At 42.5% G+C, this 22,964-nt stretch overlaps 1 protein-coding gene across 8 annotated transcripts in view; it reads left to right on the plus strand.

The window, feature by feature from the left end:
• The window catches only part of MAP7 (microtubule associated protein 7), a 112,651-nt gene that overhangs the window by 42,314 nt on the left and 47,373 nt on the right, over positions 1-22,964 (plus strand). For all 8 annotated transcript variants that reach the window (XM_048075727.2, XM_048075721.2, XM_048075722.2 and 5 more), the window contains 2 exons: positions 15,463-15,531; positions 20,753-20,830. In XM_048075727.2, the coding sequence (XP_047931684.2) occupies positions 15,463-15,531; positions 20,753-20,830 (147 nt within the window). The remainder of the gene's footprint in view (positions 1-15,462; positions 15,532-20,752; positions 20,831-22,964) is intronic.

A 22,964-nucleotide genomic window follows, 5' to 3' on the forward strand; every position in this document is an offset into this window, starting at 1 on the left:
CAAAGTGCATCTTGTTGTTGTGTCCACTGTTGTGTATCTGTGATATGAAGCCTCATTGCTCAGGCAATAGACAGTGATGTTCTCGAGTTCCCTGGCTGTGCTGTCAAGGGGCTGTAGAGCAAGGTGATGTCTTACACAGCTGCACCCTATGTGAATAACGCTAGTGATTGGCTTTAAAACATATGTTGTGTGAACAAAGACAAAACAACAAGGTGTCACGTACCATATTATTTCAGTCACATTCCCAAGTGCTTTCATCTTTTAGTAGTTCAGGACCTCATTAGCGGTAAGCTCTTGACTGCCCCGTCCCATGGAAAATCCTGTTCTCTCACAGACGAAAGGGACGAGACATGAGTTAACCAAGAAGGGACGTCTGGAGTTAAGGTGGCAACAAATCTTGTCTGCACTGGAAGAAATCATTCTGCTCGCAGCACGAATGTCCAGGTCTGGTTGGGTGGTGCAGCAGGTATGCATACAGAAACAGGAGTTTGATTAAAGGACAGGCAGGTAGAGGAAATGAGCAATTATAACTTAATGCTCGTCTGGGTCAACAGGAAGACAGGGGCTGTCAGCGCTTTTGTGGAGCGTGGTTTTGAGAAGCTAATGTTCTGCTCTCAGTGACGTTCAGCATAGCAATTGCGCTAGCTTTGGATCACTGTGGAAGATTGGCAGAACGATGGAAAGCACTTGTCTGGAGCTTGTTTGTAGTTGGTGAGGCTCTGTTAATTACAAAGGCCTTATCTGGAATTGTAGTGGGACTTTGCTAGTGCTTAACCTCTGTGAGTCGGTCATTTTGAGTCCACGGTCTTTGTAATGAACTATGAAGGCCTGGAGCACCACTGAGAGCCCCTGGCTCCCTGTGGAATGGGAGTCAGAAGGGCACGGCTCAGAAAGGGTAGCCTTCTAGGAAAGGCCGTTTTGGAGATATCTCCCACCACTGCAAAGCAGGGAGCCTGGGCAGCAGCTGGCGCCTGGCCTGATGCCAGCGGTGACTCAGCTGCGTGGCCCGAGTCTGGCGTAACCAAGCCTCGGCATCTGCCTCCCATGTAAGCAAAAACTCGACAGTATCTGGTTAAGCCCCAGAGTTGTCTGTTTGGGGATCCTGGAGGTAATTTGTGAGAACCACTGCGTTGTTGGTGCGGAGCCAGATCAATTCGGTGGTTGCACACAAGAAGAGGTAATGGCTCTGGCAAGCAGCCTCTCAGCCGCGTCTCCCTGCCTACAGGGAAGAGCTGGAGGACAGAGGCTGAGTGACTTGCCTGAAGGGGAAGCAGTCGTCAGTGCTTTTCCATCCCTGCCTCCCCCTCTAAGGGCACAGAGGGGAGGTCTCATTGCCCCTGCTGAAGCCACTGGACCTGTTGCCCCTGGCTGCCAGGCCCTGGAGCAGGCTGCCTGGGTGCTCAGTGTGACTCCGAGTGTGGTGGAGGGTGCATTGCTATCTGGAGTCAGACAGTACCATTGCAACATTATGTTGCTCATCTCTTCTCTTTTTGGTACCATTTTGTAATCTATACATCTTTATGTGATGCTGCAATGGAGCACTTAATGCATGTTACAAAGGAGTAGACTGGGTTTGGGCATATTCCGGTAGCACAGTTGAGTCACTTGCAACAAACACTCTCACCTGACCATCACATTTTTCTCTATTTTTGTTGACCAAACAAGAGAATCTGTGCCAAGAACATATTCTATAAAAAGTTCTGAAGATACACATGGTATGCTATAGTTTAGTCTAGCAATCCTTGTAAAACATTTAGTGTTTAAAGACAGAGACTCAACCACTGTGTAAATTATTGTTAACGTGTTCTCATTGTCTCTGGAGGACAATTCAGACGCCCTTCATGAAATGCAGTATTTATTCCACTCCTGGTGATAGCAGAGTTTTGCTTCATTTTTATTGGTACCAGTCCATCACCATTGAGCTGCTGCGAGGAGGTAGGAGACTCAGAGGTGTAAACTCTTGCCTCTCTATCCAGAATAAAGACAGAGCCTCTGTGGGCTAAAGAGCTGTAATTCCGTGAAACGTTTTCCTGGTGGTGTTGTAAAACCAAGATGTTTTGCATGGTAAAATAACTGGGTGAGAATTTTATCCTTCTTATGCTTGATTTGAATTTTACAAGGCAGATGGCAAATAATTAAGGTTGCATAACGTTTCCCGTTAAAGGAGGCTCATTTCAGGCTCTTTATAACTTTGTAAGATTTAAATGGTTCAGCCTCTGTTTTGCTTTTGCTGGGTTCTGTTCTTCCTTTCCTTCTTTTATTTCTCTCATCTTCAGCAACTGGACCAAAGTCTGAAGAATGAGACTTGGCAAAATAATGCTTTTTTTTTTTTTTCTTCTTGAAAAAAATCTTCATAGCAGTCTCATAGGGCTGGTTTAAAGCCACCAAGCTTCGAGGAGAGATTTGATTTTATAGCGATGCTTCCTCCTGTCTCCATGAGAAGCTATCCAAACTGGCAACACAAGTCACAGTCAGCTCGTAGCTAACAGGGCTGTATTAAACATAGGAGTGCTAAATTTTTGTCCATTTTTTTTGGCTGAACTGGCGCACCCTTCTTCACCGAAGCTTTGGGCTCATCAGCGTTGGCGTGACTTGCCATCCCCACAGACCGAGCAAGCACGCTCCTCCCCAGAGCTGCCAGGGCTGAGCAGGACTTTTCCCGGGCTGCTTCCAGTCTCTGCAGGCTGCTCCTGCACCAGGCACACCGACTGCCAGCAGAGGCTTGCTCTCCTCCACTGCTGGACCGACCTGCAGGAGAAGGTGACCTGAGGCCACGAGGGAGAGGTGGGGAGGAGGTGTTTGGGTTGGAACACGGCTGGCCACAAAGCTACAAGGGCAAAAAGTAGAAAGGTGGGAGAAGTGCAAGGTAGAAGGTTCAGGATCGAGAGGAGGAGGAGCAGGCAGTAAGATCAGAAAAAGAGCAAAGGATGCAGTTCAGTAGGGAAAGGGGAGGAGGAGTGCAGCTGGTGAAAAGGAAAGGAAAATATTGGCAAAACATGTCATTTTCCCCATCTGGTGGCAGGGTAATTTGGTCTGCCAAATCAGCTTTGTCAGAGAATGCAGCATTTAGGTTTCCTAAACTGCTTCGATAATCTGTTGGCGGGAGGTTATAAAATTAACTATATATTTTTTACGTTTATGGTGGTTTTTTTTGTGTTTTTTTTGTGTGTTTTTGTTGTTAGCTTTAGGTGACTAATATGTGCCAGTACATAATGCAGTCTCCTCGTTAACATTGAAGATTCCAAGTCCAAGCACTAAAAAGTCAGGAAATTTCACAACGAAACTTGCCTGTGCAACTTGATTTAATATACCCTATACATGTACATACTACAGAATATTTTTTTTAAGCATGTGATTGTGTTTTTGGAAGTTAGCAGCCCTCTCATCAGTAAGGCTACTCTACGGTGAATGAAGTCAGGCTTTGATCTGTCTCAGCTGTACTGCTTATGTAAAGTTGTGAAGAAACAGCTTAATGGAAACTCCGTTGCAAACTGTTTTCTAGGTCAGTGTCTACAAACCTTTTGGGATTGTAAACAGTTTGTAGTTTAGTTATTAGAAACATTAAACCAAATACAAAGGTCTGTGCAACTTCTAGTCTCAACTTCTAGGCATTCATTGCAAAATACTGAACACTTGAAGAGTTTGGTTTAAAATTACTTCTGTTTTTTATTCTTGAATGTTTAAAACTTGGTGTTAAATAGATTTTGATTAGTGCAAGGTGCAGCACTTAGACATTTTACTTTACAAATGCTGTGATTTCATTCCTGTAATACAATATAAAAATAGATCTGAAGAACAAAGCACTAAGTTTAACACTTATTCTTTGTTCTGTCCACTATACACAAGCCAGCCAGCACCATGGTGGAGTTTTCCCCGGTAACAAAGGCACCAAATAAAATGACAATAATACTTTTTTAACACCAACTTGTTGGATAGATGCACTACCTACATATATCCAAGTAGAAGCAATGTGATGAGCCAATGGAAGATTTGTTGTTGTTTTAGCTCCCTTAGGAAAGCAGACTAAGAGGTGTTGGTTTTGATTTATTTTCTGTAGCAACCAATTTTTACGCATGTTACTTCCCTGGAAGGTTTAGTTTTCAGGGGTTGTTAACACCGGAGAACTGCAGAATCCTTTCCAATAGGTTTTGAAATCATGGAACACCTTTAAAGTAGAAGCTGGCTAGTCAGAGAGAAAAGGTTTCCCTGAAGACCAGAGGGGGTGAAAAAAAAGTGAATTTTATGCCTCCTAAGGGTAAGAGCTGCAAATTATGGCAGTCAGGCAGTATAATTACCAAAACGGCTAACAAGCAAATTCTTGGAAAGCGAAAGACACGACACTTAAGGAACTAAAAGAAAACCTGCATGAACTCCAAATGTTTCTTGTCTTTACTATGAATTAATAGTTTCTTGTGACAAATGTTTGTGTTGCTACTAGAGTAGTCTGTGGCTGTCTCTAAGAAATCAATTGCACAGTTTCCGTAGAGCAACAAAATCTTATTTCTGATAAAAATTATGTATATTTGGGGGCAGCATGTAAAGTTAAGATCTACTGCCAAGTACTCTGGTACTCATCCTAAGATCCCAGGAAGAACCCAGAGAAAGATATACTTTGGTTTTATCAATGTAGCCGAAATAATGAATTATTATCATAACAAGAAGGCCAAAGAAGAGCTCTAGTAACCACTTGATGTGTTCGTATTAGAGAGGCTTAAAAATAAATGTTAGTGTTATTTGAAGATTGCATGCCGGTATATGCAATGTTAAACATATAATTTCAGAAAAACTTTACAAATGAATGGTGTGTTTTAGAAAGTCAAAGATGTAGAGCTCAGAAATAATTAAGGTTGTTTGTGCAGCCTCAATTCTGTGTATGCGGTGCGGTAATTAACTGTTAGGTCCTGCTGCTCGTATGTGAAGCAGTGCCTCCTTCCAGGAAGTCCTGCTTACTGGCAGCTGAGTGAGGAAAAATCACAATGAAGATTACAGGAAAGATTTGGCCCCTGAACTGATGATGTATTGGTCACCTTGAAAGACAAATTTTTCAGTAAACTGTGTCTTGATAACTTAGTTGATCTCTTGACTGGTAGTGGCTGCATTCATCTTGAACCTCCTTAGGTACGACGGCCTGGTTCTGGTACAGTTTTTATTTTTTATGGTGAGTGAGGTGATTAAGGCTCAGTCATGTAACAGAAATACATTTTTTTTGAGTCAATGTTTCAGCTTTGTTCTCTGCCCAGCAATGGTAAGAAGCATTCCTTCTTGCTTCACTGTTTCAGAATATATGCATTTTGCATCATATTATGTTTTATGTAGCTTACAGTAAAAGGACATATCTTTCGTATAAGGAGCAGGAGAAGAATGAGAAAACTTGAGTGTTGCTCTTCCCCTAAGCAGTTACAGCATCCATTCTAGTGAACTTTCATTGCAAGGAAGAGGCAGGCGTGCAGAAAATTTTTTCCTCAGGCAAGTGTGGTTTTGATTAGAGCAATGGCCTGAACACACAGATCGGGGAACTTAGCTGCTGAAGAACAGCATGCAGTCTTTGCAGCTTTAACTGTTCCAGAAATCATTGTCTGCACAGAACAGGTTGTGTAAACAAAGCCTGGCTTCTGTGCATCTCTTCCTGCTGTCTTTAGCTGAGGCAGGTTGTTGCTATAGAGACTGGCAGTCATAATTCATGTTCTGTTTTTTTTTTTTTTTTAAGGCTGGAAGGGTGACTCTGAACATCCATGCAAAATGCATGAACCTTGCCCAGGAAGCTCTGCGGCAGTGGAACAGTTCCCCACAATACTTGCTCTGATCACTAGCTCCTAAGTGGTCCACAACTTATCTCTAGGAGAGAAATCCCAGTGGATGTCCCAGACATAAATCTAAGCGGCCTAACGTGGTGCTGTGTGAGGATAATTAGGTGCCAGAAGCGGTGTGGCGGTCTCAGGGTAATGCTTAACTTGGCTTCTCAGCCAAGAGGAGCTCTCGTGTTGGCCTGGTGTCGACACAGCTCTCCCGCTGTCAGTACCTGAGCTAGCTCAGTGTGCTGAGGCAGTAGATGAAACCCACATGGCAATTAACTTTTCCCTTAGTAAACAAGGTCGTGGTGCTTTGATATTTAAGAAGCTGCATCTTGCAGAAATCTCTGTAGGTTCCATAGGCAGTTACGGTCAGCTTCAGTTTTACCCCACCTTCCTCTGCAAGGAGCACTCAATGTCCTCGATGTTAGCATTAAACAACACTACTTCTTCCCCACTACCCCCATCCTCCTTTCTTGCAATTTGAACATCCTTATTTCTAGTGATTCTTTAGTAAAAGATTTGAGAGGGTGTCCTGAAAGCCGGTTGTCGGCCCCTGTTCCTTTGGGAGTAAAACACGTCTCAGTCTCAAAGTCACTTGTCTGTTTTTGCAGATGTGTTTTTGTCAAAAGCTGAACATAGCCATTAGTTCTACAGGCTAGGCTGATGCCCTGTTTCTCGTGCGATGAGCCCCCATTTATTCTCCCCAAATGAGCCTTCCCTTGCAACAGAGTCCTCTTCATAGAGGCAACAGGATGAGACTGAAGATCTCTTTAAAGCAATTACGGGATGAAGGCCAGGAGCCCACTTAGTTTGGCAGGCACGGTGATTTTGAGTTTAAAGTAATTTAAAGGAAAGGAGGTGAAATCTTGGCTAATGGAGATCTCTTTATTGTAGGTGGCTTTTGTTAGGGGTGGAACACAAAGGGAACTGGCTTTCATGCGACAGGCTTGTAAGTAGGAGTCCAGAGAGCGGCTGTGCTGCTGGAAGAAGCTCTTTGGGGTACTCAGAAGGTCAGAGAGCTGGTGAATGTGTCTTAAACATTTTGTGGTCAGAAGTGGTCAGAAGGAGAGCTGTGCTATAGGCTTCTTTTGCATCCTTGTGTGAGGTGACAACTTAACTAGAAAGAAGGCTTTGAAAGGGAATCGTGCTGGTTTGAACTTCCTTTCTTCTGCTTGCAAGGTTTGTGTCACTTCATTTTACTGTATTTTTGCAGTGCTTTGTGTTTCTTTAAAATTCTTGCAACCTTTCTGGGGGTGAAAAATGCTGGAAGCATCCTATTACTGAGTGCAGTTACCAGTTTATTACACACGCAGCAGAGCTCATCCTCACGTGGGGTACGCGCCCTCGCCTGGATATGGTGTGCCCTTACGGGGATGTCCCCATATGGCAGCAGCTACCCTAGGAAGGGATTAATTACCACGAGACGCACAAACAGTCGTGCCTGGCTTCTGGGAGGTCAGCGTGGTGTTGTCACGGCAGAAGTGCCGTCACCACAGGCCTGCTCTGTGTCACGGTGGTGGAGTTGGCAGGTGGAGGCTGTTCACCTCATGGCGCTACGTCCTGTCAGACCAGCGTGTCCCGGACAAATTTGGGAAGAGCTGAAAGCACGGAGGAGAGCATAGTTATGCACCGAGTTCAGCAGGGGTGTGATGGCCTGTGTCTGTCCGTGGGCTGGCTTCTTGCCACTGGAAGCACAGTGTCAGTCTGCGAGCTCGTGGGAGTCTCCTGAACTAACCTTAGATACAGTTCACTTTATGGAATGTTGATTTTAATTAAAAATACACATTGCATCAAAATAACATGTTTGGTTTTTTATGGTTGTTGATTTGGTTTTGTTGGTTTATTTTTGTATTTACTTTCTTAGGGGGGAGGGAGAGAGGAGCCATTACCTTCTCTTATTGCAAAGCCGAGACTAAAGAGGTTGCTTTGTTTTTAAAAATACTTAGCTCTCAGGATCAAATTGCTAACAGAGCAATCTACAGCTAAGTATCCATTTTTCCCTTCTTTCCATCCCCATATTGCCTTTACTGGAGTTGCTGTCTGTGTTTTTGTAGAACTCAAGGGCTGCAATGTGCATCGGTCACCGTGCCCTCTGAACGAGGGGGTATCAAATAATGCACACTCAAGGTGCTGTCCCCAGCTCCAGTGGCTTGACCTTGGGATCAGTGCGATGCTGAAAGCAGACAGGTCTGTGCCTAATTCTCCAGTTCCCAGCAGTAGGTGTCAGCTTCCTCGTGACTTGGACACTCTCACAGGAATTACCTCATCGTCTGGACCAAGCTCGCCGGTCAAAGTCCAGAAAAGTGACTTTCACCCAGTGAAATGTACAGGTGTTCCCTTTCATCCTCTGGGGCGGCCTTCAGCGCCCAGCCATTGGGGCAGCACGCAGGAGCAGGTCCTGGACGTGGGGGTCTGTCTGCCGTAGCAGTAGCCAGTGCTGCCCGCAGCACTCCCAAGTCAGGAGGAGAGCTGCTGCTACTCTTGCACCTGGGGTGAAAGTATTTTGGCCTCAAGCAAAAGAATCGCAGACTGACCTTTGTGGGTCTGATGTTGCCCAGGTTTGGTGTTTGTACGCTGCCTGGGACAGGCTGCTGCAGAGCACACGATGTTGGGGTTGGGTGTCTGGAAATGAGGTTGCTCTGCAATCCCTCAGCGGGTAGCATCTTGGCTTTTATTTTGGTGAGGTGTAATTCAAAAGCTTCCTTTCATGTCTCTCACCTGTATCTGGCCAGACTTGCCAGCCAGAACCCCTGCTTGGCAGCACAGGCTTCTTCAGTAGCTAACAGGGACCTTTCTTCCAGTGCTCCTCTAATGTTGGTATCGTTGCTCCATATTGCAGTATAATGACCTGATATAATTATCCAGAACAAATAATGTGCATGTTCACATTTTTATAAAGGCCGTTACATTTAGCTTTGTGTTTCTTTTTTCTTTGAGAGCCTAAGCAGCATAAGGGTTCTCCCTGCACAGGCACTGTTAGCTGTGTTGTCCTGTGGTATTTAATATTTCAGAATTCAGTACTTTAAAAAGCCAACATAGTAAGCCAGAAGTAATTTTCTATGAATAGGCATCTCCCAGTAGAGCAGTTACACAGTTTTAACTTAAAAAAATTTAAAAAATCCTCATGTTTCTTGTAGATACTTGCGATATCCAATTTTGTCTGTGGATTGTTTCCAAAGAAATCTGTTTATGCTTCCGTTTTTAAGTGTTTTACAACTTAGTGATGAATTAGCTGTGACAGTTTAAAATCATCTGTCTTCCTAGTCTACAATATGATGAAAACAACAGCAATTTCTATACTGTTTCACAAGTAGTAAACAGCAATGCTGAGGAGTTTTCATTTCTGCTTAGCTCAGCCAGGACAGTAGAGACTGAAGAGTGTCAGTGACCGTGCTTTGTGTGGCAGCTCTGATGGTAGACTTCTGTGATAAGTGGCAGAGGAAAGAAAACTGGAATAGCCACTGTAGCTTGGTATCTTTTAATTTATTTATATTTGCAAACCAGACATTAAGTTCCTCGGCACTGGAATTATAACAAGATGTATTCCAGCTTCAAGTTTCTTAGAATAGAAATTATTTTAATGCATGTAAAATTAATTCTGGGCATGTTTAAGTGAGGTGTAAACTTTGCTTTGGTTTACTGTTTCAGTGAGTAAAAATGAATTATAGGTTACGCTATCACTCTTTTGAGTCAAACCTCTATTTGTGAATGTACTATGCAAATACCGCAGTTTAGACTTTAAAAGAATGGGTATTTTCCATTCGCTAATGTTGGAAGTATCAAAAAGCTTATATCTTAAACTGTGAAGGCACATATTAACTATATTAAAAATAGCAAACTGGTCTATTGTCTGCAGGTACTCTTCATTTTACCCCAGTTCCCTCAACAGTTCCATCAACCAAGCTCCCTTAACAAGAGAATCAAAGTGTTGACATCCAACCAAAATTAGGTGCATCTCTTTCTTCTTTTAAAATGGAAGTAGAGGTCTTAGTTTGGAATCATTCAGACGTGTTAGATTTAAGCTTTTTTGGTGAATTCACGTGTTGCAGTTTTTACAGCCTTATTGCTACTGTAATGGGCAGACCCTTGTAAATCTTTTTTTTTTTTCTTTTAAAATAATTTTATGAAGAGTGTTGCTAATGAGAACTTTTTGTTACAACAGGATTTTGATTGGAGCTCTAATGGCTTAAGCAGACCCAGTTTATTAACAATTTTCTGTAGCATTTGGATTAAGAAGCCTGAGGATGTTGGTTTGGAAGTGTTTCAGTTTTTCCTCTGAAGTGGTAGGTCTGTTAGGAAAGTTTTTCTAGCCTCCCTTTATGAACCATATAAACCAGGGCTCTTAAGGGGGCTTCTGGGTTTGGGTGGAGGAGAGAGGGGGCTTGACAGTAAGTGTGAAGGGCATAGGTTTTCCTCCCTGATGCTTGGGTCCTGCTCCTGTCTGCATGCTCTGCCCCCAGGGGTAACCTGAAGGGACGGCAGCACTGTGCCACCCACTGCTGCCTTGGCAACCTTGGCCTCACAACTGGCTCCCACCCCCTGGACCGAGCTGCTGCGAAATGCACGTCAACAGCACACACCCTTGTCCCTCCTGCAGCCTGTTTTTCAGTACTACAGTCCTTTCTTCTCTGGATATTTCATTTGCTTCCCCATCCTGTTGCGTGAAAAACTCTCAGATTTGAGCTCACCCCCAGTGCTGCTCCGAGCCGCCGGGCTCTGAGCCTTCTCTTTGGAGGCTGGCAGCAATGTACAAGCCACCAGGTATTGCTTCCTTCAGGGAAGGGAAGCTTTAAGTTGGTTTTGCCGTGGAGGAGAAACGGAGGAGATGCTTATACATGCAAAAAATGCTCAGTACCTGTGTTTCTGCACATTTCAAGTGTCAGAGCAAACCTCTCAGACACAGCTGTTGTGAACAGTACATACAAATGAATTTCAGTGACGAGATGGTTTGGTTTTGTGTTCAGACTTTTGTGGTTGGGTCTCTGCTTAATTGATCTTCGTGCTCCTCAGCAGGGCCCTGCTGTAGCTTGTGGTGGTAGAAAGTAAAGAATTTTCTTGCTATCTTGTTTTGAAGGACTCTGATAACTGTTCTGTACATGTGCACAAGAGCTTACAAAAGCAAAACTGGCACTGACTGTCAGTGTCCTCTTCTTACACTTAAAGCAAATAATCTTATGAAAAAGCACATACAGGTCCTGAGCTGCGTGGGCTGCACTGTGTGCTTGCTGCATAAAGCGAATAAACAAAAGCAAGGAGCAGCCTTGACTCGGCATTCAGCTGAGGCACAGCTGGAGGAAGAAGGTCTGTCAGGAGGTGCTTGTGTCCAGGGTCAGCCCGACCCCCGGCACCGTGCGGAGGTGCTAGGAAATGTTTGTTTCCAGCTGTGCTGAAGCAGATTGCCAGGCCCAGTTCTCCCCAAACTCCTCTTGTTACTGACAAGTGGATTTTGTGAAAACTATTATCTTTAACAAGCATGCATGTATGTTTTATTCTGTGTTTTTTTGTTTGTTTTTTGATGGTTTTGTTTGTTTACTTTTTTTTTTGAAGGTTTATTGTGTCCCAAATTTCTGAGGCAAAGAGCAACCATAACTTTGTCCAGACTTACTCTGAAGGCTTTAATATTAGACATCCAGCAGCTTGGTTTTTACCTTTTATCTATCATCTGAGCTGCATGCATCATATAAATTTTTTGGTCAACGATAGATCTTTAGGACCTATATCTCTAGAGAGATCACTGTCCTTTGTTCCCAGGTTTCCAATCTTAAAATACAAGTAGAAGATCAGCCTGGAGTGCAGGTATGGAATGAAATGCAGTGCTTACCTCTAGAGGAATAAACAGCACCAAAGCGTTACTTAATATATTGCTTTGCCAAGCGTATACATGGATGATACTGATGATGCAAAGAATAAGAAACGCTAAAGATTTGTAAGATGTGTTTTACTATAAATATGAGGAGCGGTATTTACATGTGTGCGTGTCGGTGATGTCATGTTCACAATTTGTGGATGTAAGAAAAGAAAAAAGTCAAGAGCAGTGAGAAAGCTTTCAGTTGTGCTGGACTTCATTGCCTCTGTATCCACCCCCAAGGATCCCAACTCACATGAATTTGCTAGGAGGATAGACATTCCAGTTTTGCCATTAAAGGGAATTTCACATCCAAACTTAACTCTTTAGTCTTTAAACTCGGTGCTGTTGCTTTCAAACAGATCAGCTAGGTGCTGAATGCTCCCAACACAGCAATATTTGTGAACTGATCAACATGCCAACCAGCCATGGGTCCGGGGGATAGGTTTCCTTTAGTCCTTCCTCCTCAGTCCTAGCTGTGTCTTTTCTCCTGGCTGTTTCTCATTGCTTCTGCCTCACACTCGTGGAATTAGAGCAAGCAGTGGAAGGCTGTGCCCAGGTCACCCCTCAGCACACCATTTGCCCAGAGGTGTCTGAAATGGCGGACGTGTGGTGGCCGCGTGCCTTGGGCTAACCCGTGCGTGCGCTCTTTCCTGTTAGTGCAGCCCTGTCCAGTTCCCCATTTCCAACACCCACAGGGTGCGGTTCTGTGAGGGGTGCTGGGTGTGTCCTGAACCTGTCACCGGTCTGAGCACCATCTTTTGTTTGTGGTCTCCAAGTGTCCCCTCGCACCGCGTGTCATCTCTTCAGGGTGCCGCTTCTGGAGGTCGAGGCCCCGTAGCAGAGCTGCCTCTGTGCTGCAGCTGGCGGCCTTCCTCAAAGGACCAGAGCCTCAGACTCTTGCCAGTGTGACAGCATTGTCAGGGCAAGCACATCGGGGTTGTATGCCTCAGAGGGGAGAAGAGAGGCAAGCATTAGGAAAAAAAGATCAGAAGAAACATCAGAAAATGCCTGGTGGGGTGTAGTGAAGAAGGCAGAGCGAGACTCCTCTCTGTGACACAGCGACAAGACCAGAGGCACAAAACTGAAATACAGGAAATACCATTCAGACATAATTAAAACTTCCCTGCTGTGAAGAGTGGCCAAACAGTGGCACAGGTTGCCCAGAGAGGCCGTGGAGTCTCCGTCCTTGGCAATGTTCATAAATCCAATGGGGCATGGCGTGCTGTAGGCAACCCCGCTTTGGGCAGAGGGGTGGGCTTTGTCATCCCTTCCAGCCTTGACAACTCTGGTTCTGTAATTGTTTTCCCCAATGTATCTACACTATTACTCAGGCTGTCTTCAACATTTTATGTTTCCAGAATGCTGCACAGAAGAATATCCTCTTATTTCTAATGCTTCTTTTAATAATCATTTTCCCTCCTTGGGAAGAGAGTGGTTCAAGATAAGCAACAGAGCATGTGCTAGGTAGTGGTGTGTCTCCTGGCACATGTTAGGTTATTGAGTCTTGCTGGAAACAATTTTGTCAATATGTAAATTTGGATTTTAGATACTTAGTTGTCTGTCTGATCTTCTGTTTGCATCTTTAGAGCAAGAAGTATTTTGTGTGGGAGTGCACATGCACTAGCTTCTTAATACTTGTGCCAGTTCTTATTTGATATCCAGCATCATTAAAATTCATGGTTGTGCCGTCTGTTCTTTTCTTCATTACTTGTTGTGGTCCTGTGCCTATGTACTAAAACTATGTCAAAATATTCCAAGGAAGAGTCAGAGGAAAGGAAATATGGAAGAAATATTGCTCTGTGTAGCTAGGCTCTGCTACAAGTGTGTAATCTGGATTATCAGTACACTTAAACCATTCTTTTGAAATTAAAGAAGTATTACATAATCCTACAGTGCAATGTTTGAGGAAAATAATGCACATGCACTGTAGGAGGCATGCAGAGAGACTTGGGTCAAAGCTTTTAGAAGATCAGTGCTCTCACTAATGCTCAGAAACAGTATATTTAATATTTACGGCAGTTTCCTCTTCTATCACATGATGCACTATTCAAAGGTAAATGAGCTCACGATGTACATTCCTCATACATTACAGCGGGTCCTTCTCTGAGAATATTCTAAATAGCTGTTTCAGGCAGGAGAACAGTCCGTTTCCTCCCCCAGACTAAGGTATTACTTTCCTAGTAAGATATTATATATCTTACATATATATATAAATGCACTTACTCTGATGAATAAAACACTTTTTTTTCCGGTGTAGTTCCACCCTTTTGGAGCATTGAAAGGAAAAAGTATGTTTTTTGATAATGGCAGATCCTACCAAGTCTGGAAGTGCCAGCGTTCAGTGTTGCTCAGGTTATTTCACAAAAATCAGTGGCCTTACTTATTGGTAGAATGAATCCTAAACATGAGGCCTTTAAAACAGCAAAGTGCTAAAATCTTTTGTTTGGCTGCCTGTTATGCCATGTTATGCCTGTTCTCATTCTGAGCTGGAATCAGTATTCATTAGGTTCAACAGCGGTTTCTTCTATGGATTAAAAGAGACTTAATATAGCTGTTCCCTCCAATATAGAAGAGGATTGTCTTTTTTGTACAATTTAAAATTTCACTTTTTTTTTTGTGAGATGGTGTGATTTTTGAATGCTGATCTCAGCAAAAAATGCTTTGAACATTGAATATTTGATCAAAGCTTTTTCCATTTCCCTCCACTGCCTGCCCCCCCCCCCAAAAAAAAAAAAAAAAAGATGGATTAAGTGTTAATATAGGTTCCTCTTGCTGTCTTTTATCATCCATGTTCATCCTGAAACATGCCTGTAGAAGGAGTTAAAGGAGAAACAAAGATTGTTAGGCCATGTAAGTAATCAACTCACTGAGGTGCTAAGGCTGGGCTCTATAGGAAAATTTTTGGAGCCTGCTGAAAAATAAATTGTTTTTAAAGTGAAGTTAATGCAGGAATGCTTGTTTAGTTTTTTAAAGCTAAATGTTTTTTTCCAACTCTCATTCCTAGTGAGATTTTCTTTCTTTTTTTTTTTTCCTCCCCTCAGCTATATCAATGTAACTTTCTTTTTATCCTTGCTTGCAAATACTTCCTAGCTGTCTGTGGAGGGGTTTTTAGAGTTATTACAGTCTGTCTGTGCACTCATCCCAGATTGTAGTGTTCTGGACTCAAATGCTCCTATAGTGGAGCTCTTGGAGATGAAGATGAATCGTAAGCTGAGAAAATTGTGGCATCTAATTTCCTGCCTGAGTTTTCAATCAAATAGACGCTAAGCCAAGGATATGGTGGTGATTTGAAGTATGATAATGAATCTTTTCGTTTTCCTTTATAAATGGTCACTGAAAGGGCATCCAGAGCACTAGAATTACCTCTTTCTAGGGCCTGATCAAATGTCTATTAAAAATATTAAGAAATCTCTCCTCACTGAGACTTCAGTTAGGTCATAAAACGTTCTCTTTTCAATTCTGGATAATGGGTGCATTAGTAATTTGTGAAGTCTATGAAGTTCTTACTGGTATCTTGTACCATACCTTCAGAAACCTAGGATATGCGAATCACCTTTACCAACACAGTTTTCTCACCCTGCATTGCAATATGTTTGCTTCTTCCAAGTTAGCCTGCAGTTTCATTCAGGTATTTCCACTAACTTTTTTTTATCGTTGTGATTCATCCAGCTTCTTCAGAAAGGAAATTTTAATTTAAAAAAAAAAAAAAAAAAAGATTTGTTCTTTGGAAATAGTGGTTTCCAAAGCATCAATGAGAAGGGAAAAAGAGAGCTATTGTCTAACAATATGGTTAATTAAATCTTTTTTCTTTCCTTATTTTAGCAGCTGAAGGTTCTAAAATACAAGACAAGAAATTCACTTCAGGACAAAGCAACACTGGAACTAAAACAGGTATGCCCTTCTGTATGTTTCACATTGTAAAGCTATTTGCCTCAATGGTATGTTAAAAACAGATGTCTTCCTAAGAACTTTTAAGACATTTTATGCTCTTATACCTCTCTTAATATTTCAGTCAAAACTGTGACTGTTCATATTTAGTTAGGCTGGAGTCTCTGATTGTTCACAAAGAAGCAAAACTAAAAAAGCTCCTAGTGCTTTAGTGCAGTTTGGGGATGAGAGTTGGGAAGTGAGATGAGGTTACAGAAGCCACTGTACTTGCATCTGTGCTTGCACTGGAATCTGTTGTAGACAAGGGTTTGCAGCTTTATGTAAAAGTGCTTCTGTTAGACTCTTCCTCACTTATCACAATGTATGCCATCTTCTGTAGTGTACTCCGTGCAGTAGGCAGATGTTTGTCATTACCACACCCCACCTGATTGGTATACTGTGTGGATTTAATTCAGAGTTCACTAATGCTGCACTTACACAGTTCAGACTATGTACTGAAATGCTTAATGTAATCCTTGATGCCCTGTGTCTGTTCCACTTGCATGCTTAGACCAAGATCCAGATCACCACTGAGATACCTGAGTTTTGCCTGCGTTGCAGCATAGGTGCTTGTGCTGTTGAGGGCTCAGCACACTGTAAGGACCCCCACTGTAAGGATCCCCGTTTCAACTCCTGGGCAGCCTGGCAGCTCAGTGGCTGCTTCATCCTGACAGACTCTTCCCAAGCCCCAGTCTGGGTGCCTTTGGCCTCTGCCCCTGCAGGGGAGCAGTCCTGGTGCTGCCTGAGTTCAGCTCGCACCGTGTCAGGCAGCGCTGGCTGCTGACTGCTCTCAGTCAGGCAGCGGGAAGAGCAGGAGAGAATGCATTAACGTGACCCACTTTTATGATGAAAACACAGCTCCTGGAGTTGTACAGTGCTTAATACCCACTTTATCCTGCAGTAGTTTAATCCCTGTCCCTCACTTCTCAGGCGGGTGTCCTAGCTGCTCCCATGTCCCTTCATCTGTGCTGGTGTGTAGGAGGGGGCGCAGAATTCCTGGGTGCAGGGTTCAGCTCTGCACCCAGCTGGTGAGAGTCCCTGCCTTGAAGAGAGGATTCCTGAGGATTCCTGAGAACTGTTTTTTTCCTTTAGGCTACATGAGAATTGTGTGTCAAACATTGTTTGAGTTAGAAAGGAGAGACTGTTTGCGGCAGGAGTGACAGCTGTCATTGTAAAGGAAGTCATTGTCTGGAAGGTGTCTACAGGCTGAACAAATATTAGGAGTCCAAGGGAAACACAGGCAACTCTGAATGTGTGCGTGGGAGTGAGAAGGGAGCTAGACAGAGGGGAGGGTTTTTGAGATCCAAGCATGCGTCTTTTCAAATAATGCTGTGGCTTACATATTTCTCCCGGCAGCTCCCCCGTGAACTAGCAAACAATCTGGCTGTTGTTTTCCACTCTATTTCTTTTAGTTTCAGTAGTGCAAGAAATTGGAACCCTAGGAGTTGAGGACAGAAAGGAAGTAGCCATTTGTGAGAAGAGGCTGAGAGGATTATAGATGTATATGAAGAATGGTAGTAGTCTAAAGTATTTTTGAAGTCACACTGAGTGCAGCTGGTAGTCACTTGAGCTGTAGAAACTGGCCATATGTAATACTTACATATGATAGCTAGGTTGGAATTTTTCAGTTTGTAATTTCTACAAATGCCAACTGAGTTTAAGAGTTCAGTATTAATTATCTGGAAGCTTTGAAAAGACTGTCTTCTTAATATAATGAAGGACCAAAAAAGACTGGCATTTCAATGCTGAATTTCTGAGGGGTGAGGGAAAAACCAACCAACCAAACAACAACAGCAAATCTACGGCACCTAAGCTATTTAAGTGGACTGGTAAAAAAAAAAATAAATTAAAAACAAACAAACAAACAAACAAACCTTGAACTCATGGTAAGCACTGCAAGTTCACAAAAAACGCTATTTGGGCACAGAGTTTCAGCAATAGGTACAAAATTAATTTTCCCTTAGTAGAACTATGGCTTATTTAATCTCCAAATGTCCCTCTCTGGCATAATGTTAAGTATTTGTATGTTCTGTCTTAGAGCTCTGCTTATTACAAATCTATTGAAGCGTAGCGGAACAGGTTTCTGAGCATGAGTTTACATGCTTCACATCGTAACCGGACTGCAACTGTCCTCTCTAAGGCTTTGCACACACCCAGTTATCAACTCTTTCTGTAAGAATTGAGAAACTCTGACAGGATTTGTTACAAATGACGTTTCCCACTTCCTCATGAAGCAACATAAAGCCACTGCATGATGATGAATTTGAGCAAGGGGGAGTACCTTGTATGTTTGTCCTGGTATTCCTACTAAAATGCCAGTCCCCCAGTATTTGCATGATGGGTTCTTAACATGAAGAGACAGGAGAAATAAACTGGGGAGCGGTCCCAGTGAACTTCATTGTTTTGCAGCAATTTGAAGCTGTGTACTTGGGGTCTCGGCGTATCGTAATGTAATTGTTTGAGGTTGGACTTGTAGCCCAACTATGAAAGATCATCGTCAAGGCCTGGGAAAGACATTTTAACTAATACTGTAAGACTTGTTCCAACTACCAGTAGAGCAAAGGCAGTGTGATGGCTGGCGTGCTACAAACGTGTTGTCCTTGGGCCAATATTGATTTACTCCTTTGTGCCCCCAAAATGTATCAAATATATATATTTCTTGGACTGAAAACATGCTTACATTCTGCATAGCCTGCAACTTGCTGTGAATTCCTTGGGATTGTTCTAACAGCCTGGGGTGCTGGGAGGGGGTGTGCGTGTGGACACTATCAGGTGTGTGATACAGAAAAAATAATTGGGTATCTTGAAACAGAATGTCAGAGGGCAGTTTTAAAAATTTATTTTATTCCTCATATGGCTTGTAATTAGGAATTCTTAAGGGAGACCTTTTCAGTTTGCCTGTCCATATAACCCTACTGCCTCTTTGAAGACTTGCTTCCTCTCCCCTGATAGGGAAATCTTCTCTCAAGAAAGCAGGAAAAAAATTGAAGGAAAATAGTACATTCTGAAAGAAGTGGGATTTCGTATTATTCCCCAGTGTCTCATCACTCCGTCAACTCAATGTTACACTGACTTTGCTGACAGCCACTGAAGGGAATCGTTGTTTTCCAGGGGAATTCATATTGGGTGTGCATTATTCCAGTAGCACTAATTACTCATGATATAGAAATTCATGTTTTGTGACTTCTGTGTGCCAGCCACAAGAGAGAAGGAATATTATTACCCTTTTGACCTGCGTCTGCATGCTGAAGAGGCTGCATGCAAGTCAGCACGTTTCTCAATATCAACCTAACGTTAATTTCCGCCGTACATTGGACAAATCTGTGCAATGGCATGGCTAGATGTAGTTTCATAAATGGTAGCACTGTGTGCTATTTAACCAGCGTTAAAGGTTTGATCTGTAGCTGGGCGATGGATTATCTTTGGCTTTGGTGACTTGTTCGCTTTTTGTACCTTTCATCGGAGCTATAATGTTTGAATGTTCTTCTTCCTACCCACTGTGCAATGGGATTTCTCCCAGCTGCTCTTTTCATCAATACTGACACCATTAATTGAGGCTGTATTCTCTGGCCATTGTTGAGATGGCCATTTTTCACTGAAAAGAATTTAAGAGTAGCTAAACTGAAGCTAGCCATCAGTGAATTCTTTCATTCAAGAAGTCTTGTCATCCTGATGCAGGAACTTCTGCTGGAGTATGAAATACACACTGCTGACTTTTATCTAATTCAAATAGCTGTGAAAAAGTCATCCCTACTTCAGGGATTTATTTCTGCAAATACATATTTTTAAACCTCATTTTTATGACATTGTTTTGCTAGTAAATTTTTTCATAGGTATGCAGTGTACACACACAAAGAGGCTGACTTTACGTGTTTGTGCAGACTGCTTATTTATGTATTCCTACTGAATAATGAAAAGCATCTCAGTTACAGATATCTCTGTTTTTATGTGCACTTCCATGGTGACAGGAAGTTCCAAATAGTTCTTTACTTCAACATAAAATATTAAAAAATAGAATTCACATCAATATTAAAGTAAATCATACTGCTTCGTTATACACAGAAAGCTTTTCCATTTTCTGTGACTTTTTGTTTGTTTGTTTCTTCGCTTGTTTTTGTTCAAAGCGGACTTTTTCAGTGCTAGTGAAAAAGCATAAAATCAACAGCTTTCCAAGTTCAACAGAAGAAGCTAAGGATGAGTAGGAAATTAGTTTTGGCAGCATGCTGAGATGAATAAGGAGCTCAGATTTTGTTCCTGTTGGGTCTTTGGCTCCACTGCTGAGACTGGAAGTAGGATGTTAGCTGTTTAGCATTTTGTTGTTTTCCAGATAGCTTATTTTGTGGCACCGAGCACATGATACTTTCCAACCAAACTTGAATTTTGTAGTCAAGAATGGCTCTGACATAGATTTTTCATATTACCCTTGGTCTTACTGCTGTGATCCAAGCAGCCAGTGGCAGATAATTTTAAAGAAATTGTGTGGCTAACTCACAACTTTAAAAAATAGTTGAGGAAATTCTCTTTCTTTACTGGTAGTACACCATTTCATGTACATGCTGCACCGTTTTAACGTGTCTGCCAGAGCTGTTAACGCATGCATGCACAAACAACATCTGTAGGAGATCAGCATCCTGCTGTCTTAGTTCTCACTCTTCAGAACTTCAACCAGAACTGCTACAGTGTTTTGAGCCGACCTATTTTGCATGCGTACTGAGCTTCTTCAGCCTTCTCAAATAGGACTGATTTGTTTTTTGAGTCAATACTGGTGGGAAGAGGGTGCTGCATTACAATTGGAGAATTTCCTGTGAACGCATTTTGGAAGGAGGTTATGGAATAATGAGCAATATTTAGTCAGAGTGCTTTCAAGCCGTCAAGTTGTTTTAAGCTAGGAAAAAAAGAATAAAACATTTTCATCATGAGTTTTCACAGGCAGTAGTCTTGCTTGGAATATTCAGGGTTACAACTTAGTCCATTTTGGGGGAGTATTTTACATCTTCATAATTAGAGCACATTCGTAGTTGTTTAATTGTTCTATATTTTTTACATAAGAGGGATTTCTGGAAAAGTGATCTATTTTGAAAGTAGAATGTTTAGAGGTGCTTAATATTCATTCCCCTAAAAACTTGTTTATGTTGCTATTGGATTTCATACTGTATGATTAATATTCCTCTCCTTCCATTTGCAGACTACTCGCCAATACTAAAGGTCGATGACAGGCAACGGCTTGCTAGAGAAAGGAGAGAAGAACGAGAAAAACAGCTAGGTAAGGCCTATTGTATTGTTTAGCTGTTGCTTTTCTTATTAACTATCACTTGCATTCCATGTTTTTGCCAGTTTGCATTTAGTAGCATTCAGAAAATTGATCATGCTAGATGGGCAGTATCATTCCAGAGAGACTGTTACATCTTTAAAGTAGATCTTGTAATTCATGCACATCTCGGGATTCATTGTTGCTATACCTTTCATATACCTGTTACTTAATCTGAATCTTAATGAATATGAGAGGAACTCTTTGTCAGGGAGTGTAGCGGTAGGACAAGGAGTAATGGCTTTAAACTAGAAGAGGGTAGGTTTAGATTAGGTATAAGGAGGAAATTCTTCACTCAGAGGGTGGTGAGGCCCTGGCCCAGGTTGCCCAGAGAAGCTGTGGATGCCCCATCCCTGGAGGTGTTCAAGGCCAGGCTGGATGAGGCCCTGGGCAACCTGGTCTGGTGGGAGGTGTCCCTGCCCATGGCAGGGGGTTGGAACTAGATAATCTTTAAGATCCCTTCCAACCAAACCATTCTATGATTGAAGAAAACAAATTTAAGTTTACAAGCTGTCAGACTCTGTACCACACTTTGCATGTGCAAGTCTAGATTGAGCAGGGAAATGACATTTATTCATCTTTTCTTATTACAGTTTACATGCAGCGTTTCAAAAATGCATTCACAGACATTTATGTGCAGATTTTGTTTTTGTTTGTTTGTTTGTTTTCCCCGCAAGTTAATAGAGTGGTGCTTCTCCCCTCCTCAAAATATTTTAAGTATCATGGCACACCTTCATTTCTCATTATGTTTGAGATTTAAAGATATCCAAAGAAGGCTTCAGCCATAGTCAGCCCAAGAGCTAGATATTCAGTAGCTGTTAAACACCTGATTTTCCTCATTGGCATCCCTGATACAACCAGGAAAACGCACAGAATTTAACCAGGAAGTGTGTACTTCTGCATGTGAACAGCAGGAGCTGCAGAAGATGAGCCAAGGCCTTAGCTCCAAGCAGGACCCTGTTGTTGCTGGGTTGCAAACTTTACTAATGCAATTGCAGAACTGGCCAGTGTAAGTATCTCTCACCTTGCACAAGCTACTGACCTTCTGGATGATGACTGCGAGTCACTAGAAGTCCGAAGGAGCCTGGGCACCAGATACTGGAAAGCATGCTCTTTAAAATGAATTGTGTTGTCAACTTTAGTGCTCCTTTGACACAGTGAAGTACTCTCCAATAAGGAAAAATTTTCCCTCGGCTGAAGTCATCTTTCTCTGAGGCTAGTGGGGGAATTTGCTCCTTTATCTCAGCATTCATGCAAGGTGCAAAGTGCTTTTCATTGTTACTACCTTTCTATCATGCACTAATGACCAACTCAGACTATTCTGCCATATAATTTCCTATACTGTCTGAAGCAGTAACATACTTGTATCCCAGCCGATGGGAGAGGATGAGAAATATATCCAAGGGACAGAAATTAGTCACACTGCTTAATGCACTGACTTCGTGGCGTTGCAGGCAAAAATACACAGAACTGTTGCTTACATTCTTAGTCATCCCTATAAGTAACAATGCTCATGAGTTCACTTAGCAACAGGGTCTTGCCTGCTCCTTGCAGTCTTTCCCTTGCAATACATCTAGTGTGAGCTGGAAGCAGCTTCAGGAAAGCTGCAAGGGAAAAGAAGGGTTATTTAATGCTCCAGAGGAACTGGCCATACGTCAAAACAACCAGTTTCTCTTTAATGTGTAATAATGTCTGCAGGGATCAGACTCTCAGAAGAGCTGCTTACTGGAGTTACTTAGATTTCTTTTTGGCAATGGTATCAGAAATATCTAGGTGCTGAGCCCTTTCCCCAGACCTCTTATCTTTTGCTTGGTTTGTATATGTGTTAGATCCTGTTTCGTTATGGCTGGTTAATACATCTGGAGAGAGCTTGCTGGGAACTTCAGATACTGGGATTAGTCAGCTTGTCAGCAGCGTAACTGAGGATTAAGCAAGCAGTTGCTCAGTAGAACTGAGAGCACGCCCACCCCCACTCTCTGGTGCAATGAAAGTATAAATCTTGTAAAATGATAAAAGGAAGAGAGGCTGCTGCCCCTCTGCTACACAGCAGCAAAATGTGGCAATACAGAGAACATTTCCATGTTGCGAA

The sequence above is a fragment of the Anser cygnoides genome, chromosome 3 (assembly GCF_040182565.1).
Source record: "Anser cygnoides isolate HZ-2024a breed goose chromosome 3, Taihu_goose_T2T_genome, whole genome shotgun sequence".
NCBI classification, from domain to species: domain Eukaryota; kingdom Metazoa; phylum Chordata; class Aves; order Anseriformes; family Anatidae; genus Anser; species Anser cygnoides.